Raw genomic sequence first — 16567 nt, 5'->3', positions numbered from 1 at the left:
AAAACACTGAAACAGGGCAGATGACAATTTTAAAACAGCGTCTTTGAATTTAGTGGCCACATTTATCTGACTTCTTCATGCTTAGAAATTATTTTGGTTACCCTTGCAGGCAATAGAATCAGTTCTTGAGATAAATTTTTATGACATTTTTTGCTTTTATATGCCTTTTTTACTTACAATGCATAGATAAATACGTTACCCAGTCATCCAGGCTATACAACAGTAGCTGTTGTGATTGAAATATCCCTGAAATGAAGCAGAAAATGCTACACACCACATAAGTGTTACGTAAATAAAACCCTAGTGCTTTACGTCCCTGATGGGTGTAGAGACGTGTGTTCAATCAGCCTGTTTTTGTATTAGGTTGTTTGGGTAGCTGTTTTTACCCACTGCTTTTTCCCTTCTTAAAGGAGAAGAAAAAATTAGAGCAGCAAGTGCCAGGGCCCTGTTCTGTTCCACTTCACAGAATTAAGGTGGGCTGTGGAGGCTGATTCATGTTGATATTTAATAACATATTTTATATACAATATTTGATCTATTCAGAATGTAGAATTAAAATTGTCATGTTTGGTTGGGTTTCGTTTGTTTTGGGTTTTAGTTGTTGGTTTTCTTTTCCCCAGTAAATTTCTAGGTTTTGCAAATAAAATCTAGCATTTTAGCATACGTTGTTAGCCTTTTATGTTTTGCGATATTGTTTGAATGACCCGCGACAAGAGGAGCGATAGAAATCTCTGAAAATAAGGTTTTTCTGCAGGGAGCAATAGGTAGAGGAGAGACAGGCCCCCAGCAGCGCGAGGAAAGCAGCAGTCTCATAGGATAAACCCAGTCCGCGATCGATAGCTTTCTGCAGGCGCTGCTATGGAAGGCAAGGCGGAGCCTGCCTCTTTCCCCCTTCCTGCCGGGCGGAGCTGCTGGGTGCCGCCCCTCGGATCCCCCCTCCCGGCCGCGGTGAAGCCGGCAGGCGGCGGCAGAAGATGGCGGCGGTGGCGGAGCTGCGCGCCCTGCAGAGGCTCTGCAGCGTCGCGCTCTTCCTGTCCCAGCTCTACGCTCTCTCGGGCAGCGGTGAGCGCGGCTGCTGCCGCTTTGCCCGGGCTCCGCGGGACGGGGATGGTGGGGCAGAGGAGGGAGCTGCTGCCTGCCCGCCCGCGGCCCCGCGAGCGGCTCGGAGCTCCTGGCCCGGCAGGGGAGGCCCGGGGCAGCGCAGCGCCTTGCCCTGAGGGCGGGGGCTGTTCTGAGCGACTCGGGGCGGGAGCGGCCGCGCTGGGAGGTGACCGTGACCTCGGTGTTGAGGAGGGCGCGGGGGGGGGGACGGGACGGGACATGGCAGCTCAGCGCTGGGCTGGTGCTTCCTGCGGCGGGGATCAGGGGTAGGGCTCCCCGCTCACCGGCTCGGCAAGCTGCTCCGGGGTTAAGCAGCATCTCTCGTGCCGGCTCCTGGTCGTGAACCGGAGCGGCGCTGGGGCTGCAGGTGCCACAGCTGCGCTGTGCGGGTGTTGGCCCGCGGGCACGGAGACAGCCATGGCTGCCGGCCGGCTCGGCTGTTCAGCTCTGTCAGAAGAGGAGCTGCACTGCTACATTAAATGGGTTTGTTCAGTAGCAAATACTGCGTGAAATCTGTGTTCTGAGCAGTCCTTTTTAATTCTTATGAATCAAAAAACAAGACTGAATTGAAATAAATGTTTTATTGTCTAAAAGAAACAAATTCTAATGCTTATTTTAACATTTAACATAAACACTCTACTACTTACAGAACGGGAAGATGAAGTTTTTGATTTCTACACTTTCCATTTGTAATTTCAGTGTGCTGAAATCAGACTGTTTCTGAAGATTAACTTTATTCTAGAAATATCACTTCTGCCTTTTTTTTTCCTTGTAGCTGGATCTTTGATGACCACAAAGCATTCAGAGCCACAGTCTGCATTTGCAAAAAGTCTAACTTTGACAAGCACAAATACTCCCTATTTTAAAGAAGCAGGTATGATACTGTACTGTTTCCTTTGTCTTTCTTCTGTGGGCCTTCTTCTCACTGAATTGAGTTTAATAGTCAGGTTCTTTAATTATGCCATGGAAACCCCTACATGCTTTCAGTGGTAAACGCCACTGTAGTGTAACACTTTATGACTTACTCTCCAGTGACATTAACAATTAGGTTTGCATAACAGAATTAGAAAAATTGGCCCATATAAGATCTTATAACTAGAAAACAACCAGTTAAGCTGCCATTGTGGTTCATGTTTTATACCCTCTGAGGATGGTGGAAGTTCTTGAAGGACTCCGGCATTCAGCACGACTGTGCCACTGTTCCTCTCCAACATCAGGATAGCTTTCGTAGCTCACTAAGGGGTGCATCAGGTTTTGCTGGAACAGTTCTTGCCAGTAATTTAAGAGGTGATTCTCAATGTGTACACACAGCACACAGCCGAGCTAGCTGTAAACAGACTTGAACTAAAAGTAGGTTATATGTGTCAGCCTGCTTCTGGACCTAAACTGATTACTTCTGCTGAGAAATCCCAGCTGAGGAAGCACTAATCTGTGTGAAGCTCTGCTCTGGTGCTGCATTGGCTTGTGTTGCTGTGCTGTCCCGGGCAGACCTGTGAGATCCTTGCAGGGTTGCGTAGCTCCTCCCTGCTGTGTTTTGTAGCTCAGTTGGCTATTGCAGTGTTTCCCAGAACATGACCTTGTAAGGCTGTTCACTGGGTAATAAGGAAAGCCTTTTATACAGTGTCAGTCACCTGTATATGTATGATGTACAAAACAATATATATATGTATAAATAACGTGTATATATAGAACATGTGCATACATATACTTCAGATTGTATAGCTTATTTGTTTTCTTGATTTTACTCATTTTTTCACATTTCAGAAAGTACAGAAATTCCATCTTATGTGACTAAATGTCCTAGCAACGGGCTTTGCAGTAGATTGCCAGCAGACTGTATGACATGTAACACAAACTATTCCTGTATATATGGGAAGCCGGCCACTTTTGATTGCAGAGTCAAGCCACATGTTCACTGTGTGGTAAGTAACCTATTACTTTCAAACTTGAATTTAAGTCATTTAATTAAATGTGGCATTTTGTCTTAAAGTACAGAATACTGATTTCCAGGTTCTTATGTGTGCAGGTTTGCAGTTCTGTGACACACTTAATAATTGAGACGTTGTTGAAGAGACAGACTCACCCTCTCTGTTTTGCCTTTCTTGCATTGCCTCTAGTTACACAGCAATGCATTTCAGTTAAATCAGTTAGCTGCCAGTCAAAACTGAAGCATTTCAAGTGTGGGGAGGCTACATAGCCCTCAGAGGTACAGACTGCTCTTGCAGGTGAGATCGAGTGAGTCCTCCTTTTGGCAGTAGTCTTAGATGGGGGGAAGCAGTAACGTTAAACTGCTTTAATAACTCTTTATCAGTTTTCTAATATTGATTTTTCTATTGTCCTTGAGTACATTTACGTAGAAAAGAGGGTAATGGCTATTTTGCCCAAAATGTCTACTCATGAAATGTAATTGATGCTGCACATTATAGATTGTTTTGAATTACCACTGAAGCGATAATGCTGTCCCTTTCTAGGATCAGAATAACCTTGAGCAGGAGAACTTTACAATTAACATGACCTGCCAGTTCTGCTGGCAGCTTGCAACAACTGATTACGTGTGTACCAATTCTACAAGCTGCATGACAGTTTCTTGTCCGCGACAGCGCTACAATGCCACTTGCACTGTGCGAGATAATGTTCACTGTCTAGGTAAGGTGGGCAAACGCAGATTCTGTAATGGGTGAATACAGTGATGGTTTATATCCATGGCAGTAGCAGCCTGCACCTTGATGAATCAATCTGTTGAATTTTCTTATTGTTACACTTTAATTTGTAAGCATAATAGTCTGTTACGATTATTAGTGAGACATGTAACTGTATACATTGGCTTTTGCTACTGTCACGTGAGAGAAAATAGTTCTTTATCTAATACCAATTGTCTCAGTAAGGTAATTTTCCCCTTACTTGTTCAGTGGCCTTGCATGTTTTCTGTTGTGGGACATAGATTGATGATCAGGGGACTGCACAGTATATGTGAGCGTTTGTGTTGGCATTGTTTGTGTCAATTAGTCTCAACCCTTTCAGACTCTTGTTAGAGAAATACTATATTTGTCTTATTAATTATGTGGCCTTTGTTGCATTAAGGTCTGAATGTTTTCTAACGTTTAGGTAACCGTGTCTTTCCCAAGATGCTCTACTGCAACTGGACTGGAGGTTACAAGTGGTCTACTGCCTTGGCACTAAGGTACACAAGAACTATTAGATAATGTTAAGCTAAAACAGATAATACTACTACTACTAATATTGTGTGGTTGTTTCTCCCCCCCCCCCCCCATTTTTTTAATATATTTTAAACAGGGCTGAAAATCCAAGTTACTTCTTGGCATCTGAAATGAATGCAGCTGTTTCTGAGTTTGATAGCTGTCACTGAACTGCCTGTAGTTGGTATCCATTGGTTACAGCTTCCTTCCCAGCTGTAACAGCTGGAATTGCCTTAAACAAAGTGTTTTGCTTTTTAAATTATTAGGGAAGAGACCAGTGTAGCAGTTTTTAAAGAAAATAGTTTTGTTTTTTTTTTTAATACTAAGCCGCTAGAGCTCCACAATAATGATTTGAAAGTAACTGAAGTTATTTTGGTTGTAAGACCTTTTTTATTATGTTTTTTCAAAATGATAAATATGATAAATTAGGTGGAGAGACTGTTCCTGGAGCCAAAGATACTACAAGACTGATCAGGAAGTTGATCTTACCCTTTATAGCAAGAGTTGTTCTCTTTGCTACCAGCTGGAGAAACTTACTGTTGCTTGACTACTGATTGGGGGTGAATTTAGCATTTGGGTCTGTTTCTTTAGTGTGTTTATTGGGGTATTTTTAGCTTCTAGCTTAGAAAAGTTGAGACACATTTCTGAATTTCAGAGTTTGGGCTTTTATTGCTTGTCATGAGTGAAAACCTCTGAAGTCTCTGGATAGTGTTAGTTAGCTAAGAAATTTTCATCAAAAGCTTTCTCATTTAGTAACCCAGTCAGCTATTTTTGTACAAAAAAAGAGTATAATTTCTTGAATGATGTAGAGCAAAACTACTACTGCCGTGTAGGCATGTTGGAAAGAAGCGTGTATGGATACCCCGACTGAGTTTCTCTAAAAATAACAATGAATAATGTTTTTATTCCCATAGCATCACCCTTGGTGGATTTGGTGCTGATCGTTTCTACTTGGGCCAGTGGCGGGAAGGTCTGGGAAAACTCTTCAGCTTTGGTGGACTTGGAATATGGACACTAATTGATGTGCTGCTAATAGGAGTTGGCTATGTGGGACCTGCAGATGGTTCTCTGTATATTTAAATGGGGGTGCAGCACGTTTTGGAGAAGAGTAATTGCTTGGAAGGGGCTCTGAATAAAAGAATGTAGAGGTGCGAGCCTTTCAGGTAGAGTGAGTAACATCTGTTTTTCTATGTGCATACATTTTAATGTACAGTATCTGTACGTAGTTTGCCTTTAACTAAGGTAAAATAAAAGAGTGGATCACTAAGCTGAAATTAATTTCTTCTATGGACATGCTCTTTTTCTATGAAAAAGGTTGAACAGCTAACCCAATTCTGCACTTGAACTTGGATAATCTGTCAAGCACCAAAAGAGATGCAAACTAACTTGAATATTGAGTTGTTTATATTTGTATGCTTGAATTTGACTTCAGAGCAAACTTCCCTGAATATTGTAGTAATATATTTTTTGTGGGAGGGTAATTTATTTGCCTGAATGACTCTAGCAGTATGTAGATGACCATGCTTCATGATGTTAGTTACATTTGTATCTTGTTTTGGGATATAGCAAGAGCTAACATTTGCTTCGTGACTTAATGATTTAACATTGTGCAATTTTTGAAGTTAGACTGCAGTAACACTAAAAGCTAAATACAACGCAGTTGAAATGGATGTTAGGATTGTTTCAGAATGTTTTTATTTGGGTCAGGTTTGAGCTGTGTGTCAGCAACAGGTTCGGTTCATAAAGTAAATTAAAAAAGGGTTTGCAGTGTAACCCACGCGTTTATCCCCTCCGGACTGTGTAACAAAGTAACGTAGCAAACTGCAGTGCCCTTGCGGAGGAATGAAGTGGTTGCTTTCACTTACATACTCGAAGGTGACTGCCGACCTCTCGGCCAGGCGACCTGTGGCCGTGCCTCCCTTACGCTGGCCTTGTCCTGTGGCTGTTGCAGCACCCAGGTGCGGTCGGTGGCGCTGCAAATCTTGTCTCTCAATAAACTCGAACGTCAATCCTGCCGCCTTACGCTGCACTCCGCCGGGGCGGGGCGAGCCGCGGCGCTGGGGCGGGGCCGCCGTGGGCCGGCAGCGGCACCGTCAGCGTCATGGCGGCGGAGCGAGAGCGGGACCTGTGCTTCTACCGGCAGCTGCCCAAAGTGGTGAGCGCCGGGGCCTGGGCGCGGGCCAGGGCGCTGGGGTGGAGCAGCCGAGGGCGGCCGGAGCCCGGCCCGTCCTTCCGGCGGGGGCTGCTCGCGGGTGCGGGCGGGCGCGGGGGGCAGAGGGGCTGGAGCTGGCAGCGCACCAGCACTGCGGCGAGCGGACAGACAGACAGCTGCTGCTGTTCCCTCAGCGTCTGCCAAACAAGCGCCTTTCCTGAGGTGCCTGATGCCACAGGCACACCCGGCAGCGTGAGCCTTGGCGCTTCTTGGTGTCGAGTCTGCTTCCAGTTCAATCAGTTGAGCGTGAACTTTGTTTTCCCTTTTTGTCCTGTTTTGCCCCAGAGCTAGCCAAAGAAGTTTGTCACAGATAAGGCTTTTTTTTCCCAAAGGGCGTGCCTTCTTTTTAGTATATCTGTGCTGTTCCTTCGTATGCCTCACGGCGCGTTTATCGCCGTTGCTGTTCTGGACTTGAAAACAACAAATGGCACATTCTGCTGCGGAGAGACGGTACAGCAGGTGCACGATCAAACCCACATCACACGATGCCATCCTTGTGTTCTCATGCTCCTTTTCAGTCGGATGGTTTTCGGGGTTTGTGTTTAATGTCTAACTGAATTCTGATGGCTGTTGCACTTGTAAGAGTGAAAAACGCAATGTAGTGGTGTATATCTGACCTGATTTCCAGAAGTGGTAAGCAGCTGTAGCACCTGCTGTATAGTTGAAGTTATGCACTTTCACTGTTTAAGATGGACTGACCCCTTTTTTTCTGCTTGTGAACTTTAAAATAGGAACCCGAAATATACTTCGCAAAGTTAACAGAACCAAATCTTGGAGACTTAGAATTTCAGCACATTTTCCTATCGAAGGCAGCAGTAGCATCTTGTTAGATTTCTGGTGTCAGTTCCTTTCCTGAGCTGGCCATATTCCCATTGAGGCCAACGCTAAGAGGAGCTCACCAAGTGAGAACAGATGGGACAGCCTCACTTGAACCAGTGCATGCAAAGGCATGAAGAATGTTATTAGCCAAACACGGAGATAACAGTTGTTTTGTGTTCAAACTCAGAGTGAAACAATAATGTAGAACACAAGAACAGTGAGACAACTTAGATGGCGAAACCATCCTTTTCGCCAGACACAAATCCATGGGATTTTTTTTTCTCTAGGAACTTCATGCTCATTTGAATGGCTGTATCAGTTCTGCCACTATGAAGAAACTTACGGCCCGGAAGCCAGACTTGCAGATCCGGAACGGAATTACTGTGATTGACAAAGGAAAGAAAAGAACCTTGGAAGAGTGAGTGTACACACGTGTGGGGTCAACATTTACTGAGTATCTTCTAATTGAAAGTTGAAGACCAAGAGATGTACAACTTCATACACTGACTGCAGAAAATGCATTTTCAAGTTTTCGTTACAGGACAGTCTATTAGACTGTTTTTGCTGTTTGTATTTATAGTGTTGCTTCTTAGATGTTTGCAAACTAAACGGATGTTAATTCAGGTTTTGAAAGACTGAAAATGTTTGCTTGTAAGGTGCTCTTCAGAGAAAACTGACCTGTACAGGTGCTTTTTTGGAAACTTTCATGTTTTAGTCAGGGCTTCAGAAAGCTTTATGGTGGTGGTGGTAACAATAACAACATCTGTTGCAAATGCATTGTTTGCATCTAAAATCAGAAATCACCATTCAGGTCATCCTTAAGTTCCAAGCTGGTTAATTCAGCACAGTGAGCACATGTTTTCAAAGTATAGATTTTATGGTTTTAATACTCATTTTGCTGTTTAGCATTTGTCCAAATTGTCCAATTAATTTTTTAACTTTTTATTTTAGGTGTTTTCAGATGTTCCAGATCATCTATCAGATTACCACTAGGACTGAAGATATTTTACTGGTGAGTTAATTAAAAGTTCACTTAAAACAAGCAATACACTCAGTCAGAATGAGCTGGATTAACATCACTGGGCTCCAGGTAACAGTATCAACACCAGTCCCTTCAGTCAGAGCTCAGAATTATTCTTGAAAAATTACAGCAATTTCGGAACAGAGGATTTTATGTAACTTTTGCTTTTCATTTTTGTGAAAGCAATGAGCTTCCAATATGGTGGTCATTATGACAACTCAGATGCTTGGACTGATAATGTCTTAAAAATGTGACATCTGTTCCCTGCTACCAAAATTCTGATTTACCATAGTCTCCTGTTTCTTCTTTGGTTCATTATGTACCAAACTAGAATTGCCCTTTGTTCACTTCAGATGATGGAACTGTCAAGAACTGTTGTGTGATCAAAGTATGAAACAGAAAGTGGTGTCGTGTCCTCTTTTCTCCTGTAAAAGGGCTTGCAGGCAGTCTGTTCAACTTGGAGAAGGGTACAGCAGCTGTGAAAGGGGTTTTTATGCCTGCCCCGCTTGAGGGGTATTCTGATTCAGACAAGGGAATTCTTATCTGTCCTTACTCCCTTCAGTATTGCTGAGGGAACTGAAGGTGCCCTCAGTGTGTAGTATTTCCAGAGATGGGCCTGAAAAAGTCACAAGTGCTTCACAGCAAAAAAATAACTGTGTCTTTTACTTGCAAATGAAAACATAACCAGTTTTATAAGCATTACTTTCATGATGTTGAATATGCTATTTCTTAATCAGATAACTAAAGATGTTATTAAAGAATTTGCCGATGATGGTGTCAGGTACCTGGAACTGAGGAGCACTCCTAGAGAAGAAGAGTCTACAGGTACAGTCTGTTCTGGTTTTTCATTTGTAAGCCTCCTGTGCTATGGAACTTAGTTAAGGCTGTGTTAATAACAAAATCAGATTTAGCTGGTTCAATAAAAACAGAAAAGCAAAGATTTAACTGTGTAAAAGCATGTTACTTTGCTATCAGGTTTTTGGGACAAAACCGTGTTGGTTGTAACTACTACCCAAGAATTTGGGTTATTTGCTTTAGTATGACATCTAAGTCTGTTAATATTTTTAATAGCTGATATATTTTCTTTTTGTTCCTTAGTTTTTTAAATTTACTTTTACATATGGTTTAATAGAAACACGTAAGAGATACCCTCTGGTTCACACTAAGTTACTTTCTTCCAGATATTTAGGAAGAGGCTTAATTCAAATGTATGCTTCAAAGTAAAGCTGTATTTATAAACACTATCAGAACTGTATACATTAGAAGACTATGGACTAAAAGGTGCAAAAGGAAACTTAGGAGGCTAAAAAATGGGGTCTGCAACGTAATAAAACTAACTCAAATATGTTCATTCCAAATGTGTACATGTATTTGTAGGTATGACCAAAAGGATGTATGTTGAAACTGTACTTGAGGGTATAAAGCAGTGTAAAGAAGAAGGCTTGGATATAGATGTAAGGTAAATAAAGCACACTCCATAATACACAAAATAAAGTACCTCTATTTCAAGGTTTTATGTAGTCTGATGCTGGTCATAGCTTGCAGAGGGGTTTACAGACTGTCGGTGCAGGAAAGAAAATTGTGCTTGAACTGGAGTACATGGAATGGAAACGCTAGAGTACATTGGATGGAAACAGTACTAGAGTATTTTGGATGGAAACCTGATTTTTTTCTTTTCACTGATAATGAAACTGGGTAAAGCTTTTCAGCTCCAAGACTGTCCATTCTCTGCAACACTTTCAGGAAAAGCAGTGTGTTTGATGGAAACTGCATTAAAGACTCCTTTATCAGAGCCTGGATTAATTGCAAAGCTTTTGCTTGATCCATTGTGCAAACTGCCTGCTGGAAAGGCGAGGTAGTCCTAACCAGCAGAAAAGTTTCAGAAGGTGTTAGTGGTTGCTTGGAGGCATTCTGCTTGCTGTTGTTTATATTCTCAGTAGCAACCTGTGTCAGATTTGTGGAAGCTAAAGAATTCCCATCTTCACATGTGCAGAGGTTGCTCGCCTGATAGTGCAAGCAGTGAACGAGCAGTGTATTGTTCTCTGCTCTCCCTCTCATGGCTTTTGCATTTCCCAAGCTAACCTGTTTGTGTCTCTCTGCACTTCGGTACCTTCATTCCTTGCACAGTTTCCTATACAAATATTCTTTATACTCAGACATGAAGGATGTTAAGTGCTATTTTTGTTAGCATCAGATTTGTTGGACTCCTGATACTACATCTGGTTTTAACTGAATTCGGTACATTTCTCTCCTAGATTGTTAATAGCAATAAATAGAAGATGTGGCCCGGCAGTTGCTAAGCAGACTGTTAAACTTGCTGAAGAGTTCCTTCTTTCCACTGATGGGGTTGTAGTAGGACTTGACTTCAGTGGTGATCCTACCGTAAGTTTTTGTTTCATTTTTGTCTGTTCTTGAAGATAAATACATATTTGTAACAGCAAGCAGTTCTAATTGTTCTCGCAAGCTTTTGTCTGATGGTCGTTGCTGGTCTGAATGGATTGCTCACAATCTTGATACCAGGTTAATCTCGGTTGCTATAAGGGACAAGTACTGTTACAAAGAGTCAATAGGTTAATATGGGACACTCAGAAAGAAGCCACTGAAAATCAGTGTTTATCTGGGAAGTGTCTGTTATTGCATTGACCTAGTCAGATTGACTGGGTTGAGACAAGTTAAATAATACTGCAAGCTGTTGCTAGTTCTGGTTTCCTTTAGATGCACCAAATGCTCATTGAATATTAAGAAAACAAAAATGTTTGAAGATAGTTGTCAAGTTGAAATGAAATGGCTGTTAAGTGCTAGTTGTGAAAAGGATATCAAAATCAAGGCTTATCAGAGTCAGGCATCATCTGAACTGCTGATGTTTGACTTATTTCGTCTAAAGTGTGCCCATATAGCAGAACAAGATGTGACTTGCTCCATTCAAAATTGAAGTAATGGGAAAAGAAAAGGAATTCAGGGTAACTCTGTTTGCATTAAGTATCTTGATATTGCTGGAGTTCTTAATTATCACAATAGGAAGAGTTTTGTAAAACAAGCTATAGAATGGTGATGTATTTCTGTCTTCAAGGCAGGACATGGTAAGGATTTTTTGGAACCGCTCTTGGAAGCAAAGAAAGCAGGTCTAAAGCTGGCATTGCATCTTTCAGAGGTAAGTTTTCTTTATTTTAGTCCTTCTCTGTAATTACCATTTTACAAAAACAGTGATGAAACTAAAATTAACTTCTGTGTGTTTTGAATTTCTCAGGCCAAAGCAGTAATGGTTTGGGGCATTTAGACAACAGAGAAGAAAACAAGGAGAAATCTTCAGTGATCTGTTCTGAATTAGAACTGTCAAATTAGTTCTTACTGTATGAAATCTATTGGGGGGTTAGGTGTGAAATTGAAAATTAGGAAAATTCCAAGAGATCCACCCTTGTGTTCCTGGTATTTTTATCGGAAGTCACGTACAGTAAAATGTGCATGTTTTCCTGACTAGTTTTGTTCGCTTTGCTTATAGCAGAAAAGAGTTGGGCTTCACCATACACCCTCCTGAAGTGGTGGCTGAAGTTTACGCTGATGAGTTTGATAAATACCGAAAATATTTTTTGACCATTTTTTTTTAATCCCTGTGTAAAACAGGTGTTAAAGGTAGTCCTGACAGAGTAGCTCTGGAACTGTGGCACACAAAGCTGATCTGATGCCTCCAACTGGAAGTATTTCAGAATGGCAAAAGCAATCGTCTGGTTTTTATACTGGTTTAGGATTACGGCTTCTTCAGTTTGTAATTCCAAGCTGAAAGTCATTTCCATACTCTGCTTGTTTCTTTATAGGGAAGTAATGCAGATATTTAGTCTCACTAATGCTTTCTTTTGGATAAGATATGCTGTGAAAAAAGACTTTGAAGTCTGTAATTATTTTATGTGCTGGTTTATGCTGCCTTAACAGAATGTAAAATCTATCCTCTCTAGATTCCAAATCAAGAAGAGGAGACTAAAATCCTCTTGGGCTTGCCTCCTGACAGAATTGGACATGGAACATTTCTCAACTCTGCAGATTCAGAAGAGTTGGTGCTACTTGTTCGGCAGAATCAGATACCCATTGGTAAGAGTTAAAGTTAAGAAAATTACTAGGTGATCTCTGGATTTCAGAACACCATACGTACTGCTGATGTACTATCTCTGATGTGTCTTTGACCAGACGTAGCTTAGAACAATGTGGCTGTCAGTGTATGTGAGAGAATTGCCTATGAGGGTGTGCTGGTAACACTTTTGAGATTTTGACATATTTGTGGCAGCACACAATGTCTCAGATGAAAACAAAACTAAGTTACAACTTTGGGTAACTGTGCAAGGCTGTGAAGTGTTTCTGGTTTGCAAGCACCCTAAAATTTTGTACACAGCCAGTAGTTAAGAAGAAACTGGTTACCAAACTTTTCCTTGGAAATTATTACCAATACTTGAAGCATAGAAAATCAAGCAAGCAACAATAGCTGATTTTAGTTTTCATTCAGGAATAGAAATAAGTCAATGAATGTGTCAGAAACATGTCTGCTGTTTTGTATCTGTGCTTGTTCCTTCTTCCTTTCTTTCCCCTTAGAACTTTGCATGACATCAAACATCAAAACTCAGACAGTGCCTTCCTGTGACAAACACCATTTTGGATACTGGTACAACATGGGCCACCCTACAGTGCTTTGTGTGAGTTTTTTGTTTTTAACCATATATTTAGGCGAAGAACCAGTTGGAGGCGTGTATCTCTTTTTGTGGATCACTTACTGTTTCTGACCTTGCAGCAAATAATCTGCCTGTAGGAAATCATAATGTTCTGTTTGAGAAATGCTTGTAATACCAATTGGAATCTTTAGTATTTCTTTTGGTTTTATTGTAAAGCAAGACCCTTTTTCTGTGTAGACAACTTATCAGCTGTACATGCAATGAACTTCTTAACTGTTTGCATATTGACAGATTTCTCTTAAATATACTGGTCCGGTACTTGCATGTAAGTTTGTGCTTACCTGGGTATTTGCTGCTGGATGAGAGTTCCTGAGTTTTTTTGACAGCTAATTCAGGTCCTTAAATGTTGAGGTGCCAAGTACTTTTGCTACCATTAGCAGAATTTTACTATCATCCTGTTGGTTTACCCCCTGTAATTTGCAGCATTTTCCAAGTGTGTGTATATATATTTTGTGTTTACTATTCCAATCAGCCTCAGCCCTTTGTTGTATGAAGTATTTACTATTGAGTTTAACTGTGTTATAGTAGGTGAAAAATAATTCATGACTAGAGATTATCTTCAGAGATTTTCAGCTGTGAAAAGTTTAGATAACCAATGAAGTCATTCAAGAAAACATGACTTGTGTTTACCAGCACATAAAGGCCTATAAGAACAAGAGTAATGAAGAAGATACTACAGCATCTTATGTTTAACAGGATATAGTTAGCATTCTCCTCTATGGGGACATAAGTACTCTGAGTTTCAAATGGATCATCTCATTAACCCTAAAATAATCCAAATTTGTTCCTTTTAGATTAATAATCTTTAGGTGGCTTTCGATCCTATGTTTTTGATGCTAGCCTAGTGCTTCAGTCAGTATCAAGAAATTGTACCAGCTGATACCAAGTGGAGAGGGTGAGACAATTCCTCCCCTGAAGATACAGGAATACAGAGTATGCTCTAGTGCCCAGATCTGAGGCAAGGGGAAAGAGGAATAAGGAGACCTGCACATATTGGCATAGCTTGAACGTATGCATCATTTGATAGCCATTTTTCTAGCAGTTTTAATAGCAAATCCCTATTCTCTTGATAAATTATGCCATCATTTTAAGAACTTTTCTTGTATGATTGAATAATTCATTAACTTTGAGTGGAAATAAGGCAAATAAAGTATGAAATAATTACCAACAGATGAAAGAACTGTGGGATAAAATGTACATCATCAAGATAAACTGGTTTGGAATGTGTAGAAAAAAATCCTTTTTGATGTAGAGGCATTAATTCAACCTTTTTCTTTTCTTTCAATTTAACTCCAGACTGATGATAAAGGCGTCTTTGCAACAGATCTATCGCAAGAATACGAGCTGGTTGCGAATACATTTAATCTGACTCGATCGCAGATGTGGGATCTTTCCTATGACTCCATCAACTATATCTTTGCTTCAGATGTAATAAAATCAAAGCTAAGGGAACAATGGGATAGGCTGAAGCCAACTCTGTTTGATTGATCAAACCACTGTTCTAAACAGGTTGGGTGTATTAGCTTACATAATAAGCATTTTTTACTGACGTTCCCAGCTTTATTCAGACTTCAGGTTTATAAATCCATCCCATAAACTGTGCCTGTGCAGAATGAAGACAACAGGAATATGTCCTTTGTGAGAACAGAAGTCAATGTTAAGTAGTTGGGAAGGGCTCTCAACTAGAGACTAAAATTCAAGTGTGTTGCCATGTTTTTCTGTCCAGTTGATATGGCCTTTTCAGAATGTTCTTAGTTGAAATATATCATCATCCTACAAACATCTGGGAGCTGGAGAAAACTGCAGGCACAGCTGATAGGGTTTAAAATGTTCTGTTGGTAACATTATGCCAAGCAGTTTGTCTGTATGGTGTGTATATTTGTGTATTGTATTGGTTTTAAATTAAAGTTTTGAGCCATTGATTAAACATGAAGACAGAAACAAACTCAGGGAGAATGAAGTGTTTGTCCCAAAGGAATAAAATATTGCATCTGTTTTAATTGGTGTACATGTATGACTGAAGGCTCCTGTGGATCGTGTAGCAGGTGTGGCAGTGTCTATCGATGCACTTAGCACTGGCAGTATTTAGGTAAAGTTAGGAATCTTGAATGCCTTGGTAAATTGTGAGTTACTTGGGAAAAATGTTCAAATTCTGAAAATGCTTCCTACGTTTGCTCTTTGTTTCCTGGAAAAAAACCCCAATAAACCCAGCTTTAATCTCCCAGGTTTTCAGAACCACTGCTTCAAGTGTATGTGTATCTGAGATCTGCAGAAGAGAAGCATGTGTAACCTGCTGCAGGATTTAGCAAGTAGGAGCTCTTGAAGCAGACCTGCTGTCTGCAGGCACCATCACCTCTGATCTGTCCTGTTCTGGCAGCAGACATGGTGTGCTTCTTGGTGCGGGCAGCGACAGGTTCACTCAGTGTGTCTCTGCATCTGTATTTTGATACTGAGGTATTGAAATATATATGAAGACACCCATGCGACAGTGTCCAACACTAGACATTGCTGCCTGGTGTAGAAAGTATCCAGAGAGAAGATATTTCATACCTAGAATATTTTTACATTGATTAATTAAACAAGCAAATGTTCTGGGCTCTACAAGGAATACTGAACATAAGTACAATGTCACAAAAGCTGTGGCTAGGAAAGAAGGTGATATGTGTGCGTGGTGATCTGAGCTTGCCATAGGATGCTTTCCAAGCAGAAATAATTTCTTTTGGAGATGGAGGGAAAATTATGTGAAACAGAACTGTGATTTTATATATTCTTGTCTGACCTCAGAATAAGATTTTTCACTATCTGTAAACAGTACTTTAAATTACATTCCAAATAGTTTCACTGATCACATTACCTTTGAAGAAGTCACATTATCACTTGCTGTTTGATCAAGCTTATCTATATTTTCCTTCTACAAAAATGGTAAATGTATTCTTGTTCCTTACTGAAAAGCTAAAGCTCTATGAAGACAGGTTCCACAGCTTTCTGGAGTGCTGCAGCGTGTGTATCTCAGTCTCTGGGTAAGTGGGCCTACACTCAAGTGAGATGGCATTCTCCTGTAAGTATTAGAATATTTTTTTATGTTGTGGCCTTCTAATAACTCTTCAATAGACCGTATCTGGCTCATCAGTGAAGAAAAGCTGTCAACATCCTTTTTATTTACTAAAGAATCATCCTCTGTTATCTACCAAGTGTAAAGCTTTTGACTCATCATTACTGTCTGATCAGATTTTTAGTTTCAAACTGTTAGATAGAAGTTAGTTTGATTTATTACGTTTACATGTTGAATATGACATGTAGATGTTTTCAGTCAGACAGCATAGCCCTGGTAAATGCTGTTGGTTTCAGCTTCCTTTTTCCCCTGCAAGCATACAGTGTCTTAAGATTTTTAACATTATGTACTATTACATATGGTTCTCAATGTTTCCATTTAATTGACTTCTGTGTGTCTCCAAAATGCAGCCTTGCATTAGGTGTAGTAGTGTCCCCAGACAGGTTGGTA

At 40.8% G+C, this 16567-nt stretch overlaps 2 protein-coding genes across 4 annotated transcripts; both read left to right on the top strand.

The window, feature by feature from the left end:
• Positions 1–944: 944 nt before the first annotated feature.
• On the top strand, positions 945–5576 carry TM2D3 (TM2 domain containing 3). The gene is made up of 6 exons (XM_061347542.1): positions 945–1062; positions 1877–1975; positions 2866–3023; positions 3573–3747; positions 4207–4282; positions 5213–5576. Exons 1-6 carry the CDS (start codon positions 975–977, stop codon positions 5376–5378), a joined length of 762 nt encoding a protein of 253 aa, XP_061203526.1. The 5' UTR covers positions 945–974; the 3' UTR covers positions 5379–5576.
• Positions 5311–15286, top strand: ADAL (adenosine deaminase like). Of its 3 annotated transcripts, none has more exons than XM_061347541.1 (10): positions 5311–5461; positions 7617–7747; positions 8281–8341; positions 9088–9175; positions 9728–9809; positions 10606–10732; positions 11421–11501; positions 12301–12433; positions 12929–13029; positions 14362–15286. In XM_061347541.1, the coding sequence occupies exons 2-10, from the start codon at positions 7659–7661 to the stop codon at positions 14551–14553; spliced, it is 954 nt and encodes a 317-aa protein (XP_061203525.1). In that variant the 5' UTR covers positions 5311–5461; positions 7617–7658; the 3' UTR covers positions 14554–15286. The 3 variants fall into 3 exon arrangements, with proteins under 3 accessions (XP_061203525.1, XP_061203523.1, XP_061203524.1); XM_061347539.1 differs by lacking the exon at positions 5311–5461 and adding an exon at positions 6349–6453; XM_061347540.1 differs by lacking the exons at positions 5311–5461; positions 11421–11501 and adding an exon at positions 6349–6453.
• Positions 15287–16567: the final 1281 nt, after the last annotated feature.

The sequence above is a fragment of the Neopsephotus bourkii genome, unplaced genomic scaffold (genome assembly GCF_033783945.1).
Source record: "Neopsephotus bourkii isolate Nb327-2 ecotype Australia unplaced genomic scaffold, CSIRO-AGI_Nbou_v1 NB_318, whole genome shotgun sequence".
In the NCBI taxonomy this organism is placed as follows: Eukaryota; Metazoa; Chordata; class Aves; order Psittaciformes; family Psittacidae; genus Neopsephotus; species Neopsephotus bourkii.
This window is presented reverse-complemented; position numbering and strand designations above follow the sequence as displayed.